General features: G+C 41.7%; 1 protein-coding gene across 2 annotated transcripts in view; it reads left to right on the forward strand.

The window, feature by feature from the left end:
* GABRB1 (gamma-aminobutyric acid type A receptor subunit beta1) overlaps positions 1–14798 on the forward strand; it is a 380698-nt gene extending 365900 nt beyond the window's left edge. For both annotated transcript variants that reach the window (XM_064582397.1, XM_064582401.1), the window contains exon 9: positions 14451–14798. In XM_064582397.1, coding sequence (XP_064438467.1) covers positions 14451–14798 — 348 coding nt within the window. The remainder of the gene's footprint in view (positions 1–14450) is intronic.
* Positions 14799–22562: the final 7764 nt, after the last annotated feature.

Below are 22562 nucleotides of genomic sequence, written 5' to 3' on the forward strand. Positions count from 1 at the left end.
TACATACAACAACTTGAATGGATCTCAAGGCCATTATGCTGAGTGAAAAAAAAAAAGCCCATCATAAAATATTACACACTGTATGATTCTATTTACATAATGTGCCTGAAATAACAAAATTATAGTGATTGAAGAACAGATTAGTTATTGCCAGGAGTTGGTGATGGAGGGGAGGATTGAGTGTGATTGATTATAGCACACGGCAGATCTTTGCAGTGATGGAGTAGTTTCTGTATCTTGCAGTGGTGGTTATGTGAATCTTCACATGTAATAGAATTACATAGAACTAGACACACTTTATACCAATATCCGTTTCCTAGGTAATATTGTACAATAGTTAAATAAGATGTAGTCAATGAGAGAAACTGGGTGAAGGGTATATTGGACATTTTTGTGCTATCTTTGCAACTTTCTAGTAATCTACAATAATTTCTTTTTTTTTTTTTAAGATTTTATTTATTTATTTGACAGAGAGAGAGACAGCGAGAGAGGGAACACAAGCAGGGGGAGTGCGAGAGGAAGAAGCAGCTTCCTGCCAAGCAGGGAGCCCGATGTGGGGCTTGATCCCAGGACCCTGGGACCATAACCCAAGCCGAAGACAGACGCTTAATGACTGAGCCACTCAGACACCCCGGAAACTACAATAATTTCAAAATAAAAAGTTTAAAATAAAGTCCATAGGAAGAGATTAATATAATATATGAAGAGATGCAGAGTTTCAGAAAAAGATTTGAAACTATGGAAAAGAACCAATGGAAATCATAGAATTGAAAAATGCATTAGATGGATTAGCATCAGATTTTATACAACAGAAGAAAGGATTAAAAAACAAGAAGAATAGGGCGCCTGGGTAGCTCAGTGTGTTAAGCGTCTGACTCTTGATTTTGGCTCAGGTCATGATCTCAGGGTCATGAGAGCAAGTCCCATGCTGGGCTCTGCGCTGAGCATGGAACCTTCTTAAGATTTTCTCTCTCTCCCTCTGTCCCTACGCCCCCCACGCGTGCATACTCTCTCTCTCTCTCTCTAAAAAAAAAAAAGAAGAAGAAGAAAGGATTAGTGGAATTAAAGGTACTGTTGACCATCTCTCAAGTTTTTCATTGCACTAGTTCTTGTCATAAATGTTACTACCTCAAGGATGCCTTAGCTGACCACCCACCCCCCCGCCACTGTTAGTTTATATTTTGTACCATTGTTCTTTGCCCTCACCACATCCTGTGCTTTTCCACCATAGGATTTACCACAGTAGTGAATACATGTTTACTTAATTATTTTTTAATGTCTATCTCTCTATTAAACTGCAAGTTTCCCAAGGATTAGCATCGAGGTCCTTGTCTATTATGTTTGTTGCTCTTTACTCAGTGGCTAGAACAGAGAAAAAAACAAATAAATATTTGTTGAATGAATAAGTTCTAGAGAACCCTTCTCCACTCAGGATGAGTTCTTAGATACCACCCAAGTTACTGAATGTTACATTGTAATGTTTTATAAAACCCACCCAAGTTACTGAATGTTACATCATAATGTTTTATAAAACCCTTACATATTCATAATAAGTAAGAAAAAGACTATCTGTAGTTCACTCTAGCTTCTGCTCCAAGCTTTCTTACTGTTTCTATCACTCTGATTTTTAATATTTTTAAAGCATGATTTTTATCAATCTCCACTATTCTTTCTGAATCACAGTGTCCTATAACAGCAGATAGATATAATCTTCAATAACAAATCAAGTGTATTACTTCATCTGTTCAGTGTATTATCTCCAGCAGTTAAGATAATAACACCACCTGTGTGGTATTTAAGAGAGTTAGCCCCTGGTTAAATTTAAAAAATAGAAAGTGATATTAGATTTTTCCTTTCATATAATATTTAGATGACCCTTCCCTTTCCTTTTAGATACTTGTAAACAGTTGAATTCAAATGATATATGTGCTGTGGTCCCAGACAATTTTCATTTGAGGGACCTTAATATTTGCCTTGGTCCTACAGAGCCCAGCGTGGCATCATTCATTTATTACACATCACTTTTGATAGCTGTGGCTGGGCTGTCATGTCAAGGGTCATTTGTGCTGAAGCTTCAGAAGGGCTTGCTTTGTCTTGATTTATATTTCCACCAGCTGCACTGAAGCATCTTTTTATAGGAGTACAGCTGCTGAATCCAGACATGAGGAGAGTTTCAACCTCCAAGGTGATAAAGACTGTAGATTCATGAACCCCTCAGGCATCATTTGAAACTAGAGGTGGTATTTAGAGTTTTGAAAGATAGATTTCACAGTATAAGTAGGCTGTAAGTAAGCTACTTCTGAGCCATTTTTACACTAACCTGGAATATACATGGTTGTGTCAGCTGGCGACATGCCTGCCTATTTGCAAATAAATCCACCTAAGGTGGAATGGTTGCATGGGCAGTCTGTAATCAGATACTGATTCAAAATCATTTGAAGTCATGGGGGACATCAGTGAGATCTGCCAAAAATTCACACCAAATGTGCTGTTTTAACCCCAACAGTTAAGAAATAGAATTTCCCTTCAGAATCAGATACTGATACTGTAATCTGGCCTCTTTTCTCTCATTCCTATTCTCTGTGGTGTGTCATCTACAGTTTCAGACACTTTTAGACATCTGCACTTTCAGACAACTTTCTAATTGGAAATCAGCTCTGTTACTGTGATTAATTCCAGGATACTTAATGCATGTGAAAACAGACATCCTAAAGGTCAACAGCTCTTTCCTTAAAACTAGCTTGAAACAGATGGATACCTACATTAGCCTTTGAGCCTGGGACCTACCCAATTTCGCTGCCTTGTCCTCAGGCCAACTAGGACACTTCTCTCAGCCTTTGATGAAATTTTAACATTTCTGACTTAGCATCTTGGATTTTGGAGAAATTCAGGCAGGACCTTTGATTTCTAATGACAGCCTGTGTTAGCAGTTCATGAACTTCTTCAGCCCTCAAATCCCTGCCCAAATCTGGCTCAGTTCCATGCTTTGTTCTCCAGTCTTGGCTTAATGTAGCTAATCTCTAGATGCTGCAACAGTCTAATTTTCCTTTCCAGGAATCTCCAAATCAGTCTCCTTTTCTCCCTCTTTCTCCCTCTCTCTTTCTCTCTCTCTCATTTTCTCTCTTGCATCTAGTGTCCATTTTCTTCCATATCCAAACAGCTAGAATTCTTTCGTAAATGAGAAAGAAATTGAATTTACTTAATAGGCTTAAGAAAAAGGTGGGGGGGTTTTTTGGCACACATAAATGGGAAGTCCATGAATGGTTCTAATTTCACATGTGGCTATATCCAGATACTTAAACAATGTCATCAGAAAGCATCTCTCTTCATCTCTTAACTCAGCTTTCCTTTATATTGGCTTTACTTTCAGTAGACCCTTCCCTCATGCTGGTTCCAAAATGCCTAAATTCATATATTCAAAGCTTTACAACCCTAACCCAAAACTACTGTCTTACAAGCAAGAGTTACAACAACAACAAAAAAGTCTTAGGATTGAATCTTTTGGATCAACTTGAGTCATATTCTCATGCAGAAATCAATCCCCCTGACCAGGAAGATGGAAAACACTAGATGCCCAGGTCTGGGTCACATGTCCATCCCTGGAGCCTCGAAGATGCACTTAGGCCTACCTCAACCACATGCACCAAGGAATGTCAGGTAATGTTATCAGAAGAAGGTGGCATGGAATCAGACAGGTCAAACCAATAGGCATCCACCATAATCCACCTTTGACTCTGCCTGAAGGAAAATACCCATACTCCTTAACATGGGATCCAGCACCCACTCTGATGCCATTCTGCTTTCCTCTTCTGCTTCATTCCTCCTCCATCTCCCCTTCAACTTTGTCCCAGAAGTACAACTCACAGTTTTCCCAGATTGCCATGTTTTCACTCTTCAGTAACTTTGGCTTGTTCCCCAGAATTCACCTCTTGACTGACATCTTCCCTCACTCGTCAGGCTAAGTTGATGCTCTTCCTACAGCTTTCCACTGCACACTATGTGTACTTTTTTTTTAATTTGAAAAATATTTAATATTTAACTTTAACAAATATTTAATGAGGGCACACTATGGGAATACCCTCTATGCAGTGGGTATAGTCAGCAATGAATGAATAAAACAAAACCTTTCATTTGGATGAGAGAGAAAGACAATGAACATCATATACACAAATACATCACACCCAAACAATGAACAGAACAGCCACAAACACACATACGATGGCAGATAATAATAAATGCTATTAAGAAAAACAGAGTAGGCCTTGAAAGCAGACACTGTATCTTCCACTTTCGGTATTCCAATGCCTGTCATAGAGCCTGGCACAAATCAGGCACTTAAATGACTTTTAAAATAAGTGAACTAATGAATTAATGAATTAATTACAAAACCAAGCAGGATGCTCTTTTTTTTTTTTAAAGATTTTATTTTATTTATTTGACAGAGAGAGAGAAAGACAGCTAGAGAGGGAACACAAGCAGGGGGCGTGGGAGAGGGAGAAGCAGGCTCCTGGCAGAGCAGGGAGCCCGATGCAGGGCTCGATCCCAGGACCCTGGGATCATGACCTGAGCCGAAGGCAGACACTTAATGACTGAGCCCCCCAGGCGCCCCAGGATGCTCTTTTTTTTTTTTTTAAAGATTTTATTTATTTATTTGACAGAGAGATAGACAGAAGAGCACAAGCAGAGGGAATGGCAGAGGGAGAGGCAGAAGCAGGCTCTGCACTGAGCAGGGAGCCCGATGCGGGACATGATCCCAGGACCCTGGGATCATGACCTGAGCCAAAGGCAGACACTTAACCATCTGAGCCACCCAGATGCCCCAAGCAGGATGCTCTTAAAATCCATGTGTAATTGGAAACTTTTTTCCTATTATATTCCTAGTGTTATAAAAACAAAATTTTTAAGCCTCTCCTAAAGTGAGAACTGTTTGGTACCTTTCAAAATTTAAAAATATATATAATAAATATTTTCTAATGAAGGACATTTATTTTGCTTAGGGATAGTCCGTGGTAACAATAGGTGTGTATTATTAATAGATTGCTTTCAACCTGCATTGATACTTTTTTTTTTTTTTTTTTTAGAGAGAGAGACAGAGGTGGGAGGAGAAGCAGAGGGAGGGAGAGAAACTTAAGCAGGCTCCATGCCCAGAACAGAGCCTGACATGACGCAGGGCTACACAGAACTCAGTCCCACGACCCTGAGATCATGACCTGAGCCAAAATCAAGAGTCAAACTCTTAACCGACTGAGCCACCCAGGCACCCCGATACTTTTCTCAGCAATTCCTTCTCCTGAAATCTCTATATTAGAATGTAAAGTGACTGATAATTCCACTCTGCCTTTACTTCATAACATTCTCCAGTTGGGAGGAATAAAATGTAGAAGTGCATTGTTGATTATCTTAGGAAACCATGGCTCTTACAGTAAGAAGATAATATCTAATGTGATACAGTAACCAGGACTTATCCACATAAGTGTAGTATTTCACAAACCCCAAGACATTCACAAGCACATTGACATCACACATTTTAAATATCTCCTTTTCAACTATATGAAAAGTAATGATTACTCTGACCAAAATCCCTCTTTTAAATCTTTTTTTTTTTTTTTTTTTTTTTTAAGATTTTATTTGTCAGAGAGAGAGTACAAGCAGGGGGGAGCAGAAGGCAGAGGGAGAAGCAGGCTCCCCACTGAGCAGGGAGTCCGATGTGGGACTCGATCTCAGAACCCTGAGATCATGACCTGAGCTGAAGGCAGACGCTTAACCGACTGAGCCACCCAGGCGTCCCCAAAATCCCTCTTTTATTTACCTGAAGAGCAAAACATTACTGAAGAAATTTGGGATGAATATTTTAAGGGGATTCACTGAAGATGAATCCAAAAAATCGCCTTTGTTTGCATCATTCAGAATTCAATGAATTTGCTGATTATAATGCATTTTATATTTAATTGTAAAAAGCACTCGTCTCAAATATTGGGACTCCCTAAGCCCATGTATAAAATGCTCCTATGTATAAAATAGGATTCCTCTTTTCTTGTTTCTATCATTCTCTCCTCAAAGCTCAATGATCTCCCACTCACATCAACTTAAGAAATTACTCCCCAACCATCATGTTATGTATCTCTCAAGCTTGAACAGTGCATATTTGTAATTCATTCTTAGCTGTCTGAAATTAGTTAACTGCTTTATGGATTTTTAGGTACACCAATATCAGCTAGGACCCTTGGAATGCCTGTGTAAAATGCAGACTGGGAAGACCTTAATATATTTATTTTTTTTAAGATTTATTTATTGATTTATTTGACAGAGAGAGACACAGCGAGAGAGGGAGAGCACAAGCAGGGGCAGAGGGAGAGGGAGAAGCAGGCTTCCCGCCAAGCAAGGTGCCCGATGCGGGGCTCGATCCCAGGACCCCGGGATCATGACCTGAGCTGAAGGCAGACGCTTAACGACTGAGCCACCCAGGCGCCCCGGGAAGACCTTAATTTAGAATGAAATGAGCTCAAACCTTTATTTCTAACAAGCGTCCCAATAAATTCAGATGCCCGATAATGTCTGAGAACTACTACCCTAGAGATTGTAGTCACTTACGTGTCCTTGGCCATTGAAACGCAACAGAGTTCAGACAGACGACTCCACATCCGAGTGTCAGAGTTCCTCATTGTACAGACATTAACTCAGCCGCGCCTCCGCAGCATCAGCCTCTTTTCCGGGAGGGCGCCGGCGATATACAGTGATGAATAATAACAGTAACCAAAGAGCAGCTGCTCTCCTGGAGCTTACATCTCAGTCGAATAACAAATGTGTAAATAAGTGCATGATATAATGGCAAATGATGATAATTATGGTGAAGAAAATGGTGAGGAGCTAGGCAGGTAACTACCTGAGGACGATCATTCCAGGAGAGAAGAACAGCAGGTGAAAATGCCCTGAGGACTTAGGAGCATCAGGGACCAGCCATCAAAAGACCAGGGTGGATGGAGCAGAGAGCTCCAGGGGCAGAGTGGTAGGAACTGAGGGCAGAGGTCCCTGAAGGAGTTCAAACCACGGGGTGCTTTGCAGATTTGGATGAGAAATCTGATTTTGTTATCTGTCTTGGGAAGTAGCTAGATTTAAACAGAGGAGACCCTGTCTGGTTTACATTTTTTAAGTATTACTCCAGCGGCTATGTAGAGAAAAGACCACCTGGCTTCCTTCCTGGAAAGAGGAAGATCAATTATTCAGTAAGACACGATGATGGGGAAAAGTGGTCAGAATCAGGATGTGTTCAAAAGTAAAGCCATTTGGATCTGCTCATACGCTGAATGGGAGAAATGGGGCAAAGAAAGGGATCCAGGAGAAATTTATCTACCTGAGTAATGTTCTGGAAAATTGCCACTTGTTTCATTTATCTCTTTTTCCTTCTCTATGTCCTAAATAATAGAGTGCAGATTTGTTTAGATTTATGTAGGTTTGTGCTTAATCTTCGATAGCATCTTGAAACGACATTGAAGTTTCTGCTTCTACCGCTAGTTGTCAGGACATGGCAAAGAGACACACAAATCATCTCCAGCAAAGCTTCCCATTCTGCCCCTGCCCCCCCCCCCCCCCCCCCGCCACCACCAAACCAAAAGGTTTCAGGAATTTGAGATGAAGGGATTGCCATTTGGCAGCCCTGGTGAGAGCTAATGACTGGCAGCAACAGCGTGAGACGTGGTACATTCTATGAGCAGGACAGGCAGATGTGAGACGTGGGTCTGTGGTTCTCTGCTCCCTTCAGGCTAAGGCAGGCGTTCATACCCGACACCCTCAATTAAATAGATTGTGGGCTTCTGAAAGGCATCTCCTTCTGCGGTGAACGTCACTTCACTTGGCTTCCTGTGCTGTACTTCAGAACCACTCAGTAAATGTGAATCTAATTGAATTGGCTAGCAAGAAGGAAATAACTTTCTGTTTGCAAAGTAGATTGAGCCCAGAGGTATTTCTCACAGGGCTTTAAAACTGCCACTGAAAACAAGATTATATTTTATTCCAATTACACTGAAATGAGTTCTGCTATATTTACATACGGAAAATATCCAGAACAGTTCAATTCAGTGAGTGGCAACATTTTTCACAGCCTAAGGCACCATTCGGGGATGCTGGGGACGGAGACAAGGAGAGACGGAGTACGATGGAAGGGGTGGGAGAAAGGCTCACCCCAAGCTAGAAAATGAATTTGTACATTTGCTCAGGGTTCTGTTGAGGGAAGAAATACAGCCATCACGTCAACGTTTTAGTCATTGGAAAAACACCCTTATGATCTTTGCCATACCCTTTGCGTCAGTCAGAGTTCTCCAGAGAAACAGAACTAATAGGAACAGAATCAACATACATACAAAAAGAGATTTATTTTAAGGACTTGGCTCATATGATTGTGTGTGAGATCTGTAGGGCAGGCTGGAAGTTGAGGCAGAATTTCTGGTGCGATCCTGAGGCAAAGTTTCTTTTTCTCCAGGAAACTTCAGTTTTTGCTCTTAATACTTTTCAAAGATAGGATGAATCCCACCCACATCATCAAATGGAATCTCCTTTATTTATAGTAACTAACTGGAAGTGTCACATCTACAAAATACCTTCACAACAACATCTAGACTAGTGCTAGACTAAACAGCTAGGTGAGTAGCCTAACCAAGTTGACACCCACAATTTACCACCATACCCTTTACCAGCTGCACTATTATTCATTCATTCATTCACTCATTCATGCAGTAGATATTTACTGAATGCTCCTATGCCAAGCACTTTTCTCAGCTCTGGGAAAACAAGAGTGAATTAGACAAAGTCCCTGTCTCCTAGAGCAACATTCTAGTGGGACACTCAGGGGGAGGAACAAGTTGGCTAAGGAGAGTTCTGCTCTAACTATTTTCAGATTAAGAAGCCTTTAAACATCCATGCAGAGCTATTGTGTAGGCTGTTCAGTAATAAGGTCCAGGAGAAAATAAGGAAATATGCATTACTTTAAATTTTTCACTCATTATAATGAAATCTGAGCATGAATGTAATGTTAAGAAAAACATGCACAAAATCACCAAGTTAGTGTGTTGGGTATATTTTCCCTAATACACTAAAAGCAACATATACAGCTACTTTTTCTTCATAATGTTACCTGATTTTTTTAAAAACAAATTTTAGAAGGAAGAAGGGTATTGCCTGTTTTCCTCCATAAGAATGTAAGTGCCAAGAGTTCAAGAACCTTGGGTGTTTTGTCCACTATCATCCCAGACCTGCTGTGTCCTCAGATCTTAAAACCAAGACATTGTGGTTGGTAAGTGCTGCACTGCAGGAAGGAAGGAGAGGTTTCACCAGCCGGAAGCTGGATTGTTCCTCCCCATCTCATGTCCTTACACCGTGAAACCCCAGGCTTTCTTTTATATGTGAACGCCTCCAATATTTGCTTGTGCTCAGCAGACTTCAAGGAGACACAGTGAAACCCCAGGCTTTCTTTTATATGTGAACACCTCCAATATTTGCTTGTGCTCAGCAGACTTCAAAGAGACCTTCAGGTGGGAAGAGGAGAGAAAGGTTTTGCAGGCAGAAAGCGGATCTCATGTTCACAAATGAGCAAATTTCAGAAAGTCTGTTGGAAAAGGAATTAGTAACCCGAGTTTGAAAGAGGTCACAGTATTTATCCAGGAAAATAATTAGAACCAACTGGAGGTGGAGGAGGTCCCGGGGTTTGTTCAGGAGAGTGTAAAAGGAAAGGGCTTTATTACTTGAGATCTTTGAATTTTTAAAATGTGAGACGTGATGTCCTATTACTAATGGAGGGGCTGATTTCCTCATCAGTGTCTGGAACAGTGCCTGACACACAGTAAGCTCTCAGTAAACATTTACTGAAAAAATGAGTGAGGAATGAACGATTTGACATTTTAAATGTTTATCCATTGTATGCCTGAAAATTACGTCTATAGCACATAAAATATGCCTCTCTAATAGGGAGTGAGGTGAGGATGAACAGTTAGCCTTGGGGCTGCACATCTAAAGCCACACTCTCTGCTCCCTGGTGTTAGTCAGCTCAAGCTTACACTTTGATCATCCATCTGAAGGGGAGGAAAGAGGGCTTATTTGTCGACCCTCCTGAATGAAGTCTTAATAACAACTGTATTCATTTGCTCTAAATTTAGGTTTAATGATACTTTAAACTTAAAAAAAAAAAAGTGATGTTGGTTTCAAGAATACATAGTTAATATAATGTAGTCATTCACCACCACCCCCATTTAGACAGATTTATCTCCCCAATCATGGGAACCACGGAACAAGTGCAGGCCTTACTCACCAACCCAGCAGGTTCAACAGGCACATCCCTAACTGCATTGCACCTTCTCTGTAAGCAGATTGGAAGGAGAAAAATACCCAGAAGACATGGAGCCAAGTATGCCTGTGTCCTTCTCCCACATATACCCAGTGGGAAGCAGTGGGAGAGGAGAAAGGGAAAAGAAGCTGGAAGCATCGATCCCTTAGTTTCTCTCCCAGGGACTGGAGTGGAGAGTCCCTTCCTTTATGGCAACATAAGGAGTGGGCAATGATTATCCAAATGAACAGTTATTTCAACATTAGCAATGCTTTAGGAAATGTATTTGTCTGCCCTAGAAATCAAGTGTGTTGGCATTTTCATTTGCCTCACTTCCTTCTGCTTCAAGGTTATATAATCTTTGATGTCTGGATCATGCCCAGATGTTGGTCATTTAATCCCTTATTGATGAGGCAGCATTTAACCACTGCAGATGTTGAGGTGATTGATCTACAACCTGGTGCCTCACTGCTCCTGAGGGCGTAAGAAAAAAATGACCACTTTCCCCGTGGATACTATTTTTGGAAAGCTGTGCCCACTGTGAATATAAGGACACCTTGGGTGTTTTTATATGATTGAGGAAAGACACTCTTCTCCAAAGGGCAGAGGTTCAGGCAGAGCCAACCAGAAACTTGCTGGCGCATTCACTTTAGGAGGCAGCAAAAAGCTTAGAAGGTGGGGGCTGAAAACTCACGCTGCAGGAGAAAGGCACACACAAGCACACCGTCTCACAAACATGCACACGCACGTACACGCACAATCTGTAACACTAGCTTTTAGAAGAAGTTTTAGACTGTGTGGAGGAGACAGACTGAAGATGGGTCATAACTGTTATATGACACTTCTTAAATTTCCCTGATAAAGAACACGGTAATGTTGATTCAACTACACAGTAATGCAATCAGCTTTCATGAGTAGTTAGTTGTAGAACCAGATTCATTATTTTATATGTCAAACCACTTAGAGCTATGATGTCTAGCTCAATGACAAAATATTTTGAGGGATTTGCACAAACTAATAAACATCATGTAATTTATTGGTGCATTGGAGTCTGAACCAAAGTTAACCAAAATATCTTTAAAAAATGTCCCTTTTGCGTGACTTGTGTAATGAGGAGCATCTGTATGCTTCACTGGCTGATTCTAAATTCTAGTAACTTGTTTACTTAGGGAGATTTCATATAATGTAACTTAATGATGCATACAGTACAGATAAGTGATTCACTTTTCCAAGGTTTTTTGTTTTGTTTTTGTTTTTAGTATGCTGTGTCCTCTGCCTAGAATATTATTCATAGTAAAGACTGTCAAAAGTCAGAAACAAACCCTTGAGATTGCCTAGTGAAAATCTTTTATTTATAGATGAAGAAATAGATTTAATAACAAAACCAGGGTGAGAATACAGTTTTCAACTCTCAATCCTTTGTTCTTTTACCCATCCTTTAAAGCCTAGGACAAGCCGCCCCTCCTTCATGAAGCCTTCCTTGACCCCCAGACTTTCACGAACCCCTAATCATGGTCTACTCTGTGCCATTTAGCATTTGGTTAAAAACTCCTGTCACTCCCCAAATTATATTTTACTCCTGTATCTCTAAGGAGATTATTATCTCAAGGACAAAATCCACGTTTTATGATACTCTTCACTGAAACACCACAGTACCTAGCAGAATTATGTGCACCATGATTATCTTCTAAGGGATTTGTCCCTTTTTTAATGAATTCAGCACTTTCTTCCTTTTCACTTCACCGCTACCATCCTCTTTCATAACGTAAACTTTTGTATGCATGACTTTTCATCCATACACACGTGCGTGCACACACACACACACACCTCCCGGACACCTAGCACTGCGCCTGGCACATAATAAGTACTCAATATCATCTGCAGAGAGAGAGAGACACAGGGAGAGAGAGAGAGACGAAGTTGGTTTTTGAAGTTACTGTAATCAGGGAAGGTACACAGGTACACACCATAAGTAGGATTTCAACTGAGCCTTAAAGAAAATATATTGATTAACATGCAAAACCCAGAAGGGAAAGCTATATTTAAGGCAAAGAATATCCTGTATTTTAATCCCAAATCGAGCACTTTTTCTTTGTTTAATTGCAGGCCATTTACTTAAGCTCTCTGAATCTCTATTTCGCTACTTGCTGAACTAGGATAATATTATATATCTCATAGTGTTGTTATAAGAAATAACTGAGATAAATTATGTAGTAGGATTCAACAAATAGTAGGTATTAACAACAACAAAAATTAATATTAACTCCCTGATTCAAGAAGCCAGTAGAAGTGCCGGTGAGGGCATAATGGGTAGCTCAACTAGGCGAGAGCCACACGTTTTCCAGAGGGAAATGATAGATGGCAGTAGAGGGAGAGGCCAGATTTCGTCACCATCTCTCTCCGACTACCTCTAAGCTTAAAGCTATCAAATGCATCATTAAATTCACTGCGGGATGTGATGAAGGCCAAGGACTATGAAGCAGTCCTTTCTCAGTAAAGAGCACGAAAGCTTTGAAACAGACAAGACACAAGTTGTACTCCCCGATCTAGCAGTGGAGTAAACTTGAGGCAGTTGGCTGTAGCAGGTGATAAACAAGGAATATATACAAAGCTGCTACCATGATGCTAGGCACATGGTGGACACTCAAATCTTCGTTCTCTTATCAGGGATGTACCAGCATCATATCCCGCCACTCTCTCTACCTTTCTTTGCTGTCTTTGCCTCCTCCTACGCTTTACTCTGTCTTTCTTGGTCACCCATTTCTTTCATCTTCTTACTCATACCTTTGGCATTCAAAAGTGTTTACTGAGATTCATTTCATCCGAAAGCCTTTATAGAGCACTTACCGTAACTCGGGCACTGTGCTAATAACACTAGATTCAAACACCACTGCCCTGTGCTACCCTTGGAAGTACTTCAAACTCATGTGCATGAATGAGCATGTCCTCTCAAGGTAAATTAGTTTGCAAAGTGCATCAGCGTGAAGTTAAAGCCACACTGCAGGCCAAACGTGCTCGCATCTTCTGTAGTTCTGTAAATGTGTGTGGGCATAGCATAACAAAACCCAGGAAATCTGGGCTAGGTACCACTCAAATGGCAGGAAGCAACAATCAGTAATGGTGGACACAGAAGTCAAAGCATAGCCAGGCATATCCTTTTGACCCCTGAATCCTACTTCTGGCAATTTAGCCTCAGGAAATAATTATGGAGATGCACAAAGATTTAGCTAAAAGATGTCCCTTGCAGGCTTGTTTATATAACACTGCAAAAGTAAAACAAGCCTTAACATCTAAAGATAGGTTAACCCAATTATGCTTTACCCATATAAGCTGTTAATAAATGATATCACGGAGGAATAATCATTACCATGGTAATAGGACCAGGTACACTATTAACTGACCAAAGCAGATTGCAAAGCAAAATATACCAGGTGAGCCTGTATACACAAGCAGAACAAAGACAGGAGGGCTGGCAGGATATTAAAAATAATAAAAAATAATGAACTCTAAAGATGAAATTACAAATTTCTACTTTTTTTTTGTTTCCTGTTTCTAATTTTACATACTTCCATGTGCCACTTTTGAAACAAGAAAATTTGCCAGAGTTATAAATGATATATATATAAGTATACATACATATAAATGATGTATGGATGAATAGATAGATGGTAGATTAGATGATAAATAGAGGTATGATAAATAAATAAATGGTAGATCACTAGATGGTAGATTAGATACATAGTAGACTGCATGGGTGGCAGGCAGATAAATGAAGGATTAGACAGATGAGAGATAGATGGTAGATTAGTTAGACAAATAGGTGATGGATTAAGTAGGTAGATAGTAGATTAGACAGATGATGGATTAGATAGGGACAGACAGTTATAGACAGATGATGCTTGGGAGAGAGAGAGCAACAGACGTGGACAGGTGATGGATTCGATAGGTGGGTGGTAGATTAGGTAAATCATGATGAGAGGTCCAGAGATGACGGGTCATCTTCAAGTCCAGCAGGCACGCAGAGCAGGACGTGCCGCGGGACCGTCTCTAATGAGCCGCGCCGGCGTCATCAGCCGCAGGGGAATGAACACAGCCAGCGTCCCGACAGCTGTGCCTGAGCCTGTCCCTTTCTCGTCAGGTCGACGCCCGCGGCAACATTCTGCTCAGCACCCTGGAAATGCGGAACGAGACGAGCGGCTCGGAAGTGCTGACGGGCGTGAGCGAGCCCAAGGCCGCCAGCATGTACTCGTACGACAGCGCCAGCATCCAGTACCGCAAGCCGCTGAGCAGCCGCGAGGGCTACGGGCGCGCGCTGGACCGGCACGGCGCGCACAGCAAGGGGCGCATCCGCCGGCGCGCCTCGCAGCTCAAAGTCAAAATCCCCGACTTGACTGATGTGAATTCCATAGACAAGTGGTCCCGAATGTTCTTCCCCATCACCTTTTCTCTTTTTAACGTCGTTTATTGGCTCTACTACGTACACTAAGGTCTGTCCTAAGGGTTCGTAGACTACTCTCCTCTTCTCTTGTTTCTTACCCCACAGCGCCGGCCACCCCCTCCCCCAGCAGCAGCCATACTGCTGTGTTTTTTGAGGTCAGACATTCAGCCATCCAACTGGTTTTAGGTGTTGCATATCAGTTTTATTACTGCACCATGTTTACTTCCAAAAACAAAACACACACGCGCACACACACACCAAAAAAACTTATTTTTTTTCCAGCCTACTGTGGTCCAGGTTATCAGCTCTTTCAGAGCTCTATTAATTGCCGTGTTTACAAAACACACACACACACACACACACAAACACACAGAGAGAAGTTAGATAGATCTTTAGCAGTCCTTCCTACCTGCCCTGGATTTTATTGATTTATTTTTCAAATGAGAATGAAGAGGACCTAGCTCTCTGCGCGCACTGCTTCCTGGTAAACTGTAACAATTTCATGCTGCCAAAAAACAACACAATTTCCAGGATCTCAGAAGAAAAAACAAAGCCATTCACAAGTTACAGATTTCCAGGAAGAAGGGGGGGGGGGGCGGATAAAAGGAGCCTAGACCAGGAAGGAAGACTCCCCTCCACCCTCAAGTCCCCAAAACTCCCTTGTAGAAGGGGTCCCCACTCCATGGGACAGGAGGGAGGGATTGACAAGGGCTGACAGAGGTTATGCAAAACAAATCTGGCATCTTCACCTCACCATTCAGCTGGGTAGTCTGGAAAAAAACAAAAAACAAAAAAACTGCTTCTTTCTCAGACTTGCAAGCAGATTTAAAACTAGCACTAGAATCCATCCTGGCGGCCACTGAGAACATTTTTCTCTTGTTGAGAATAAGGAGTCTGGGGCAATGGTGATTTCTTTAACTATTCAAATGAGCAGCCCTGAACTCATTTCATTACTTCCGTGCCCTGAAGCCATGGCTGCGCTTGTCCCCAGGCCCTGCTCCAGAGACAGTGTGGAAGAGAAGGCAGGAGGAGGGCTTCCATAATGGGAGGGTGAGCAGTTTTTGCTTGAAAAAAAGATTGCCCTTTCCATGAGGAAGGCAAGTCTTATGTGCTGTGAAAAGGGTGCCTGGGCAGTTACCCAAACTGCCAAATCTTAAATCAAATAGTGTATATTTCTTAGCCTTCCAGAGAGCAGCACCTAATGGTGACAGGCCTTGTTGGATAGGCCTCAGGGAGCACCACAGGGCTCTGCTCTCTGAGCTCTGCATTCCAAAGTATTAAATGAATGCTTCAGGAAATGCACACACACCCACTTTGCTGTCATTCTCCTCTGAGGCCAGATTTCTATTTTAAAGAAAAACTTCAAAATAGGAAAACCACAGATAACACCAACAATGACAAAATCACTGGGCCTTCAAAGATGTATACCAGCCCCTAAAGCATAGAACGTGTCTGCACTCATGAATCATTGTCATTACTGCTCTGCCTTATCTCTGTTCACGGGTTACTGTGGTCGTGGGTCACCGAAGGGGCGTCCCTCAGTAGCCCAACACACACCTCTAAACGTTTCCAACCAGCTACAGTTGAGGTTTATCCCATTTTATGTCATTAAAGCCTCATTTTTTTTTTCAGCCCGAGTAGCTAAGAATTCTATATGTTCATTTGCAAGGTTGAGTGAGACCCTAAAACGACCAGCCAGTGATGGAGTCAATTTGTTCGGAATCTGATCCCTGGATGTCAAATAAGGGTTGAGGTAATAGTAAAGATGATTGCATCATTTGATGATCTGGCTTTCTCCCAAAGGCTGTAATGAGGGTCCGTGTTTACAATAGCATCAGCTGCTAGAAACTATAGTCTTAATTGGAAAGATAAGGCCAAATTCCTGCTGATGACCCCAAGGGGACAGAGCTTTGAGATACTCTTTTTAGAGGGCAAGAAGAAAAGAGAACCCCCAAATAAATGAATGGTTATGGCTATAGATAATATACACTAGTAAGAATATAAAAACTGTGCTTTTACTCAATGGTTTCATAAGAAATTAGTAGGGTATGGGGACCAAATTTGCACTTAGGTTTTCAGTTTGCATAATCACAGTTCCCTGGTCAAGAGAATCTCCAGCCTCCCGGGATGAAGGGATCCATGTTGCAACTGACTAGTTCTTGGCAGGGAAAGATGCTTTGCCATCATGAAATGCCCAAATAGAATGAAATGTGACCATTCCGGTGATTGTGAGGTTAACATTCCCAATGACCATCCAGGAACCATTGTGTATTTAAACACAGGAAGGGAGACTCTTGGCTGTTGCCTAACAGGAATGAATCATTCTGGTGTCAAAGCTCTTTAAAAAGCTTTTAAGGATGAAATGCTGAATGAGAAAGGAAGTATCTATAATCTATGCTGCTTAACAAAACAATTTTTCTTTATTCATCTGTTTAGATCGTTCTCCTTGGAAAAGACTGAGGTAATTTATAGTTTTATTATTTTTTTTTATCTTGCCTTAAAAGTCTAAGGAATTTGATGCTTGTCGTTTAGAGGTAAAGCATCTCTGAGAAAAAGAGAACATTTTGAATTCTTCTATCTTAACCTTTGTAAAATGAAAGATTAGTAAGCCTGAAACTACCACCAGGCACAAAATGGTGTCACTGTATGTCCTCCTGGGCTGAAGAAGGGTCACAGCCACAGGATGGTGCAAATCCTATTAGATGGCTTTGATTCTAGAGGCAATGGTAGCCTGAAAACTGGAGAAGCTGACCTATTTCTGGTTCATGACCTCCGTCCCCACTCCCTTCTTCTGGACACCTCCCAGCCAAATCCCCGCCTCCTCGGCCCCCACCCACACTCCCTACAGGCTTCACAGCACCCGGGAAACATTCCTTCCTTCTCTGCCTCTCTCCTTTGTCTTGCTCTAAATGATGTATATAAAAGTTGTTAGACATTCCTAAGTGCCGTCACACTGGTCCCCATTCCTGAAAGATTCAGATCAGGACATTATCGAGGGGTTACTCTCTAGCTCTTCCTGGGTTTTCTTTTTGCCATGAAAATAGCCATAATCTCCTGCATTCCTGAGTGGCGACAGAGGCAGAAGACTGCGAGGACTCACTCTCCTGGGCCACAGTCCTGTCCAGGGGACCACATGTCCACAGCTCATGAACTGTCACATAAGCTGTGTCATAGGTGTAACCTGTGTAGACCCAGCAGAAACCCCACCTTTCATTTGACAATGATGACCACACACTCATTTTTCCCACTCGTGTTCCTTGGCTTAACACATCAGGGGTGATGTGTGTTATGCTTACCAGCTTTGTGAGGCAGACCCAGGTAAAGACACACTTTGGGCTTAAATTATCCAGGATTATTGCCTCCATCCTCTGTATTGACAAACAGAAACAGCAGACTGATTGGTGATTGTGCTGACTAAAGGATATGTGTTCCCATATCATATATGCCATCTTTATTGTGCATTACAAGCAATGAAAGATCCTGAAAATGCAAAGAGAAAAATGTGGTGCGGAGAATAACGTTTGGTTTATGGATCCAAGGATAGGCTTTCCTTAAGCAAACATTATGTGCAATACACAGAAATGCTGACGAAATTCCATCTTTCCAAAATCAAGGACTCCTTTCTAAATATTCATTTATGAAAGAACTCAATTGAAATTCGCCAAGTGAAACAAACAAACAAAATATATTTATAATGCTAGAAGGAAACAACCTCCAAGATTTCTTACATGGACAATTTTGAATAGTATCTCACCAAAGGGTGATAGGCCCCGCCTCCTTCTTTTTCCTAAACAAAATGTAATCCTATATCCCAGGAGGGAGGAAAAAGGAATGTACCAGCATTTGCTCGTATTGATTCAATCAGTAATTCCTGGGATGAGAAAGAAAACGAACATGTATCTCAGTTTCCTGAAAGCAAACAAAGGTGAACTTGTTAACGGAATGTAGAATATTATGTAAACTTCCTTGTAAATTCTGTACATAGTTCATTGAATTGTTCCCTGTTGCGTGGTGGTCCTCGGCTTTGGGTGGATGTCTGAACAATCCGAGCATTGTAAATAATGTGAGCTTGTAAGGCACTTGCTTTTAGAAGTGAAGCAACTAGTGATTTGGGCCCAACCCAGAATCTTTTTCGCTCTTGCTCTTTCTCTGCCATTTTTTGTGCGCAGTTGTGTGACTCGGCCAGGTGTCTTGTGCTCCCTGCCTCATGCCCCCACGGCCATGCAAAGGGACAGTAGCTGCTGAGAAGGCTGCACTCCGGTGGGGCTCAGGATTGGCGTACCTGCAGAGACGGGACCTGTAGCGAACTGCTCCTGGAACCGTGTCGTGAAAAGTAGACGTGTTTTTATCAGTCGTTCGTGGCTATTCATTCATATATCGAAATACCAAATTACCCACGCCGTTGAGGGGTCAGGAAGGGAAGAGATGTTCAAAATCCACAGGTAATCCAAAGCTTCCTTTGCACCCATAGCTCTAGTTTCTAACTTTTTTTCCTTCCACAATGTTTCCCAGAACTTTTAATAAGAATAGAAGTGAATAGATGGGTTTGATCAGGGTACACACACGGTCAGATGTCCAAATGATGGGAAGGAGAAAAGGAAGAGACAGCAAATGACATTGAAACACCAACTGGCTGATTTATCCCTCAAAGATGCAGCGGTAACCATGCCACTGTTTCTAAAAGGTAAAGAGAGATATTGGCAATTAAAGCAAGTATTTTTCAACTGGGGGCCCAGGGTTGTGTTTGGTATGTGCTAGTTAAACTTAGAATCTGGTAATTAAATATTTGCACATATATTTCTCCCAAGTCCTGGTATTCTTGAAAAAGACTTCAGAATGGTGGGATATTCAGCCATAAGATGTGTTTTCATGCCAACTGGCAGTCCCAGAGAAGGCGATGGTGTCTGCAGAAATTCAGAATATCTTAGCAAGCTGGGACATAGATTGGTTTCTTAGTAACATTTTTAGAGTGCACCATGTCTGTTTGGGGGTTAAGAACTTAGCAAGGCAGGGCTTTTTTTGTACCAGGATTTTATGTACCCGGAGAATCATTTTGGCTCCAAAATGTGCCAACCAGTGTCCATCAGTAATCAAATAAGAAAAATGCCCTGTAGGAACTAACCAGGTCAGTCAATTTCTAGATCCAGAATACACTGTGCTTTTACTTTATTCATGCTTTTTCTATATAACAGAAATCAACTAAACTGACAGAAATTTAATCGTTAAAGGTTGTAATTTCACAAGCCACATTTGAAAGGAAACCCTATTAAATAGAAGAATTGCAAACCAGAAAATACGAAGTTCCTAGAAGGGTAAGGATAAAGAGTTTTGAGTTTACTTTTACTTCTCCGATAGCAAGAATTTCCTTATTTGAACGGAAGAGGTCTAACAGTTGTCTGGTTTTGTTTTTCCCAATCAAAAAGTCTTCGGTACATCAAGGGGGGCTCACAGTCATTCCTGATTGGCCCCTAGATACCTTGCACATCCTGGAGCAACCAGCTCTCATCACAAAGATTTCAGTAGGAATTCCATGTGGGAAAAATATGAACCAGTTGGAAAGAAACCATTCTCAATAATGACTCTACCTGCATATCCTGTTCTGAAGACCATAGAAAAATAAATCAGTCGAAGAGAGGCCAAATAACATTATGCATTTGCCTTAGGGAAACAGGGTCATAGATTCACTAGCTTAAAACAGCTCCCGTTAGAAGCCAAAGGATGAATAAAAGCAATCAGTATTGCCATCTGGCTTTCACCTCTCCCTGGGTTTCCTTTTGAAGAGAAACAGAAAAGGGGGAACGTTTTCCAGTATAACTTTTTTATGGGTGAAAATGATTAAAATATGATATGTATGCGCACCGTGCAGGTTTGGCCGTGTGTGAAATAGATTACCTCTCTTGTGCTCATTCCCTCCCAGCACCGGATGCCATCCTGCCTCCTGCCTTAACCCAGTGGAATCAATTCATGTTTCCTCTTCCTCATTCCAAACCTCCTAAGTTATCTTGCCCTTGCATAGCTGAAAGCCCCAGCTTCTTCGAACTTGTATTGTGTATCTTCAATTCACAAAACAACGAATCTTAATAATCTCCCCAGATTCCTAGTCCTGTTGCCTTTAAAAGGTCTTTGGAGGGAGCTTGTATGTGTAATCACGGTAGCCTCCTCCGAACGGCCTCGGGTTATTTTTCTTTTCTGCTTTCCCGTCCTGTATGTCAAGAGTACATGTTTACATAAACCTTGTGTCCCTCAGCCTAATTTAAAATAAAGTGGAAATAAAAGTCATTAGCTCAAACCTGGGAAAGTTCACGTTATCTACACCAAAGTTGGATGATAAGATCGTGCCCTGACATTCTACTTGTGGAATGGGGAGTTCACACTGTATCAGCTCTTGTCCGTCAAACTCATTTCCTCATGCCCTCCTTCAGCCTTAATTGTACGCCTTTTAAAAACCTACTATTATTCCTTCCAGAATGGTTTCTCATAATACGTAACACACTACTGGTTACAGACCATCCTCGGAACTTGACCACTTTATACTGTCACTCTCTCACTCCTGTTACAGATTCCATTCTATGCATCACCCCACCAACTCGCCATCAGCCTTCTAGCACACATTAAATGTAGTAGGACAAGCCATAATGCAGACTTGTCCAAATTGCCCCTATAAAATATGTAGAACATCTTTTTCCTCCGAACAGCATTCCTCTACTTAGAGAATGGAGAGTCCTCTAAATCTATACCAAGCAATGTGCAGACTAACTTTAAAAAATTCACAGTAAATGAGCAGCATGGTGGAGAGAGGGAAATGACAGTGGATGGATGACACCCTGGAGTTGGGACTGCGGGACCTGGCCTTCATGTTGCCTCTACCACTGCCCATGGCGCGATTCCCAACATGCCCCCAGATGACTTCCAAGTTCTCTCCCAAATTTCCCCCAGTGGGAAACCAAGTTCCCAGCTACATTTAAAAGGGAATCTTAGGGGCGCCTGGGTGGCTCAGATGGTTAAGTGTCTGCCTTCGGCTCAGGTCATGATCTCAGGGTCCTGGAATCGAGTCCCGCATTGGGTTCCCTGCTCAGTGCAGAGCCTGCTTCTCCCTCTCCCTCTGCCACTCCCTCTGCTTGTGCTCTTCTGTCTATCTCTCTGTCAAATAAATAAATAAAATCTTTAAAAAAAAAAAAAAGGGAATCTTAGAGAGGTTTATTTGTGCAGGAAGTTACTAGAAAGATATAGGAGCACGGTAGCCTCTGCTAACATACCCCCATAAATTCAGTAATAGTCCTTGTTGTAGATCTCTGGGAGTAAGTCATCAGGGTAGACCATCTGGTGTCAAGTGGATCGAATTCAATACCTGTTCAAATTCCTTTAAAAATACATCGAAGTTACAATACCTAGAAATTTAAAATAAATTTATAGGCAAATGGCAAAAATAAATTATTTTACAATTTTAGTAATGGTCTACACTACAGTATTTCCCTCCAAGAGTGCTGAAGAGTCTCAGATAACATAAATCAGTGTGGTCTCTATTTTCAGATCTCTGGAAAATACAGATCCTTTAGGCCATTCCCTGCAACTCAGTCAGGAAAAGCCCTAAATGCCCCTTCGGGAGTGGAAAAGCCTAGGTCTAGGCAGCATCTGAGCAGAAATGTTGTGGCAGTGCTCTTCCGTGTTTGTCCCCAGGGCTGGCCCCCATCACTGTCTGTGTTCTGTAAGCAGAGTAGCAGGTAGGATTGAGCTCTCAGACAAGGGGCAGCCTCCCATCTGGTTGCAAAAGATTCCAGGTCTTTAGAACCTCTGTTATCTGCTCTTCCTGCC

This window comes from Mirounga angustirostris, unplaced genomic scaffold (assembly GCF_029215605.1).
Source record: "Mirounga angustirostris isolate CCGP_5_RB_7025 unplaced genomic scaffold, mMirAng1.0.hap1 SCAF_2, whole genome shotgun sequence".
In the NCBI taxonomy this organism is placed as follows: domain Eukaryota; kingdom Metazoa; phylum Chordata; class Mammalia; order Carnivora; family Phocidae; genus Mirounga; species Mirounga angustirostris.